Consider the following 5,502-nt stretch of genomic DNA (forward strand, 5'->3'; position numbering starts at 1 on the left):
CACTGCAACCTCCGCCTCCCGGGTTCAAGTGATTCTCCTGCCTCAGCCTCCTGAGTAGCTGGGATTACAGGTGTGCGCCACGATGCCCAGCTAATTTTTTATTTTTAGTAGAGACGGGGTTTCTCCAGGTTGGTCAGGCTGGTCTCAAACTCCCAACCTGAGGTGATCCTCCCGTCTTGGCCTCCAAAAGTGCTGGGATTAAAGGCGTGAGCCTCGACGTCTGGCCTCCAGTTTTTCAGTATTGTAACAGTGCTTTGTTCTGATGAGTATCTTTCAAAGATAAAAATAATCTTTTAAATTCTACTTTCAGAAGTAATAGGAACTCATTGTATGAAAGTGAAACACTGTAGAAATTTAGAATCTGAAAAAGACAGTTCCTTTGTAAGATTTGTGCTCTTACAACTCAAAGGTAATGTTAAAATTTGATTTTTTTCCCCTGCATATAACAGGCTTTTTTCCTTTTTACCAAAATGGAATGATTCTGAGTTTTCCCTGTCATGATATATAAATCTACTTTATTCTTTTCATAAACTTCCATACGTTTCCACCACCTGTCCCCACCCGCCCACCCACATCTGTATACACACATTCTGCCTCCCTTGCCATTACCCTGTGTGAACCGTTCATGCTCCTATCTGAGGCCCTCTCCTCTCATTCCTATGATGGTCTCTTCTCCCTCTCCTGCATCATTGCTTTTCCCTGTCTGCTGGATTATTCATCAGCATGCAAACATGCTGTAATATTCTTTTAAAAATGCTTCCCTTGCCTACACATTCTCCTCTAGCGACCACCCCATCTTGGCTCTCCTCCAAGAGTCGTCTGTACTCTCTGTCTCGGATTCCTTGCCTCCCATTCTCTCTTTAATCGACTGCACCGAGACAGCTCACCAAGGTCACCGGTGACCACCATGCTGCTAAACGCAGTGGCCAATTCTCAGTGCCTTCATGGCCATACTTGTCACAGTTGCTCTCTTCCTCTGAGTCCTCCCTTGGCTTCCAGGACCCCACACTCTCTCAGCTCTCCTCCCGTCTCATTGGCTGCTCCACCTCAGGCTCCTCTGTTTCTCTTTTTCTCCCTGATGTCTGAAGGAAGGAGTGACCCAGGCCTTCTCTATTGGGCCACTTCTCTATTTAAACTCCTTTGGGAGTCTCCATTTTCATGGCTTTAAATACCATCTCTGTGCTCACAACTCCCAAATTTGTATTTTCACCCCAAACTTTGCCCCTGAATGCCCATCCCATATCTCTAAGTCCTACTTGAAATAGCTCTAGGATGTCTAACAGGCACCTGTCTCAAACCTAACACATCCACGACAGACCTGCTTTACTCCCAAACCTGCCTGCCTATCCTGCAGGCTTCCTCATCACTATAAATAGCCACTGCATTTTTCCAGGTGCTCAGGAGAAAGATCTAGAAGTTTTCCTTGACTTGTGTATATTCCTTACACCTCACATCTAATCCATCAACAAATTCTTTTTTTTTTTTTTTTTTTTTTTTAATTTACAGACGGAGTTTCACCATGTTGGCCAGGCTGGTCTCGAACTCCTGACCTCATGATCCGCCCATCTAGGCCTCCCAAAGTGCTGGGATTACAGGTGTGAGCCACCGCACCCGGCCAACAAATTCTTTAAGCTTAATCTTGAAAACATATCTCACTACCTTCACTCTGCTGGTCTTTTTTTTGTTTGTCTTTTCTTGCTGATCTGTTTTTTGAAACAAGAGTTTCGCTCTGTCATCGAGGCTGGAGTACAGTGGCACAATCTCAGCTCACTGCAACCTCCGCCTCCCAGGTTCAAGCAATTCTCCTGCCTTGGCCTCCCGAGTAGTTGGTATTACAGGCATGTATCACCACACTCAGCTAATATTTTTATTTTTAGTAAAGACAGAGTTTGCCATGTTGGCCAGGCTGGTCTCAAACTCCTGACCTCAAGTGATCCACCTGCCTCAGCCTCCCAAAGTGCTAGGATTACAGGCATGAGCCACCTCGCCTGGCCACTCTTCTCATTTTAGTTCAAGCTACTGTTGTTTTCCATATAGACAATTGCAGTAGCATCCAATGGGTCTTTCTGTGTCCACCTTTGCTGGGCTACAGACTATTCTTCACCAAGTGACCATAGCAAGCTTTTTAAAATTCCAGTCAAACAAAAGATAAATTAAAAAACTCAAGTAAGGTTGGGCATGGTGGCTCACGCCTATAATCCCAGCACTTTGGGCGGCTGAGGTAGGTGGATCACCTGAGGCCAGGAGTTGGAGACCAGCTGGCCAACATGGTGAAACCCTGTCTCTACTGAAAATAGAAAAAAACATTAGCCAGGCGTGGTGGCGGGTGCCTGTAATCCCAGCTACTTGGGAGGCTGAGGCACGAGAATCGCTTGAATCTAGGAGGCAGAAGTTGCAGTGAGCAGCTTTAAGAGATGAGGCTTGCTCTATTTTCCAGGCTGAATACTGTAACTTTTTTTTTTTTTCAATACTGTAACTTTATAGTGAGTCTTGAAGTTGGGTAATGTGAGTATGTGAGTCCTCTATTTTTTTTTCCAGAATTGTTTTGGTGAATCTAGTACCTTTGCCTTTCTCTGTTGCCCAGGCTGGAGTGCACTGGCTACTCATAGGCATGATCGTGGTATATGATAGCCTCAAAATCCTGGCCTCCACTGATCTTCCTGCCTCAGCCTCCCAAGTAGCTCCCGAGTGTGCAACTGGGACTACAGGTGTACAACACAGTGCCATGGCTTCTGTGTAAATTTTAGAATCAGTTTGTGGACAGTGTCTGGGAGGAAGCACTTTTTACCTACCCTCAGGTGTAGTCTTTGGGGGCCTGTGAATTAAACAGAGAAAAGATTCTCTCTCCGGTGGAGCCTTCAGATAGCTGGTGCGCCTGTCCTGCGAACATCCTCCTGCCCTCAATCATGGCTTGTGGTCTCGAGGCCAGCAACCTGAATCTCAAACCTGGGGAGTGCCTCCGAGTGCGGGGTGAGGTGGCCCCTGACGCCAAGAGCTTCGTGCTGAACCTGGGCAAAGACAGCAACAACTTGTGCCTACACTTCAACCCTCGCTTCAACGCCCACGGGGACGCCAACACCATCGTGTGCAACAGCGAGGACGGCGGCGCCTGGGGGGCCGAGCAGCGGGAGGCTGCCCTTCCCTTCCAGCCTGGGAGTGTCGCAGAGGTGTGTATCAGCTTCGACCAGGCAGACCTGACCATCAAGCTGCCAGATGGATATGAATTCAAGTTCCCCAACCACCTCAACCTGGAGGCCATCAACTACATGGCAGCTGACAGTGACTTCAAGATCAAGTGTGTGGCCTTTGACTGAAACCAGCCAGCCCATGGCCCCCAATAAAGGCCTCTGCTCCCTCTGAAAAAAAAAAAAAAAAACAGAGAAAAGATATATTAACAAGAAAAGGCCAGGCATGGTGGCTCACACCTGTAATCCCAACACTTTGGGAGGCTGGGGCAGGAGGATCACTTGAGTCCAGGAGGTCGAGGCTGCAATAAGCTAGGATCATGCCACTGTACTGCCTCCTGGGCAACAGAGCAACACCCCTGTCTCTAAAACAAACAAAAAGAAGAAAAGAGAAAATCATTTATTTTATTAACATGCATATGGGAGTTCACCAGAAAGACCATCCACATTATTAGAGATGGGAACTTTCAGCTCTGTCCCCCAACCTCCAGGCAGGGGAGTGGAGCTAGAGACTGAGTTCCAAACACTCTTGAACAGGAGGTTCAGAGAGTCTGGAATGATGAACACATTGATGTGTTGGGAAGGAGGTGCACCTGGAAAGGACACGGAAGCTCTGTTCCCACCTCCTCCCACTGTGCCCTGCCCCATGCCTTGCCCTATGCATCGCTTCCATTTGGCTGATCCTGAGTTGTATCCTTTTATTTTCTTCTTCTTCTTCTTCTTTTTTTTTTTTTTTTTGCTGCTCTTATGGTGGAAATTTGTTTATTAGTATCCTTTATAATAAACTGGAAAATGTAAAAAAGGTAATGTCCTGAGTTCTGTGAGTCACTCTAGTAAATTACTGAACCTGAAGGGGGTGTGAGAACCTCTGAATTTGTAGTTGGCCCAACAAAAATGCGGGTGGCTGGGGTACCTCGTTTGTGCAGGCATCTGAAGTGGGGGCGGTCTTGCGGGATTCAGTTCTTAACCTTCGTTCGGGGTCTGTGCTAACTCTGGGTAGTTAGTGTCAGAACTAAATCAAATTTTCTTTCTTTTTTTTTTTTCAAGACGGGGTTTCACCATGTTGGTCAGGCTGGTCCTGAACTCCCAACCTCAGGTGATCCGCCTGCCTTGGCCTCCAAAGTGCTTGGATTACAGGCATGAGCCACCACGCCCGGCCTGAATCAAATTTTCAGAGGCCCAGTTGATATCAGAGAATTGAATAATTGATGTGGAAAAATAACACGTATCTGGTGTCAGAGAAAAAGACCACACATTCGGTGTCAGAAATACTGTCAAAGACAAGACATCACAGGAAGTCACTGGGTATTAGCACAGTGTTACATATACAGATTTCAAAAAATATAAGAATCATAAACTACAAATAGGAAAAAAGAAATTTAAAAATATGTGAATAGATGAAAAGTGATAAGCTTCTGGATGGGAAGGCCAAACAGAGAAAAATTTTTTAAATTCCCATGTAAATTTAGAGATGTAACACGATTCCAATGAAAATACTACAGGATGCCATACAGAACTTGACAAAATGATTCTAGAATGTTTCTAGAGAAAAATGCTTTGAGGAGGAACAAAAGAAGTAATGGGAGACAACGAGGCCTTTCAGAGGTATAAACTCAAAGGAAAGTTCTAGATTGGTTCACACAGGTCTGGGCACCTTACTAACAAGGACCTGAAGGCCGAGGAAGGCTTGGTGGGGCAAAGACTGGAGGCAGAGGTGGATGGAGCGAAACAGTGTCCAAGGAGAGGAGGCAGCCCATGCAAAGACCTGGAGAAAAGAAAGCGGCACAGGCTTCCAGACTGCAGATGCTAGAGAAGCTGCCAGGAGTAGCGGGAGAGGAGGAGAAGCTGCTGCAGGCACATCCTGAAGGCCAAGGTAAGTGTGTGGAGATGGTGCTGTCTCCAGGGGGCAGACACTCCATCCCCTCTGCTGTGTCCCTAGCATCTAGCACAGTACACACTGTAGATGTCAATATCTTGGAGATCTTTTCATATGTGCGCATATGGATTTGGTTTTTCTAATGTCTGCTTAGTATTCAGAACTAGAACTGCACATTTCCTGCTTAACCAGCCCCCTCTAGGTGCAGATTGAGACGGCCAGATCACCTGAGGTTGGGAGTTTGAGACCAACCTCTAATTTTGGGGGGAAATCATAGGTATTAATAAACATCCTCACATTTTGAATCCCGCTCCCGCTGAGGCCCATCTTCCTCACATGAGGAGGGATGATAATAGTTTTGCTTTGTCCCATTCTGCTCTTCCTCTGCCTTCCAAACAAGTACCCTTTTGCTATTCACAGCTCTCCTTTGGGCACTGTGAG

At 46.4% G+C, this 5,502-nt stretch overlaps 1 protein-coding gene across 1 annotated transcript; it reads left to right on the forward strand.

Moving 5' to 3' along the window:
- Positions 1-623: 623 nt before the first annotated feature.
- Positions 624-4,235, forward strand: LOC135276221 (galectin-1-like). Its single transcript, XM_064379483.1, has one exon. It carries the CDS (start codon positions 2,907-2,909, stop codon positions 3,312-3,314), a length of 408 nt encoding a protein of 135 aa, XP_064235553.1. The 5' UTR covers positions 624-2,906; the 3' UTR covers positions 3,315-4,235.
- The last annotated feature ends 1,267 nt before the right edge of the window (positions 4,236-5,502 follow it).

This window comes from Aotus nancymaae, unplaced genomic scaffold, assembly GCF_030222135.1.
Source record: "Aotus nancymaae isolate 86718 unplaced genomic scaffold, 86718_ANA_hifiasm-v0.15.2.pri h1tg000021l, whole genome shotgun sequence".
Taxonomy (NCBI): Eukaryota; Metazoa; Chordata; class Mammalia; order Primates; family Aotidae; genus Aotus; species Aotus nancymaae.

Excerpts from the sequence above, each read along its gene's own strand:
- LOC135276221 (XM_064379483.1), top strand. The coding sequence starts at position 2,907 with ATGGCTTGTGGTCTCGAGGCCAGCAACCTGAATCTCAAACCTGGGGAG.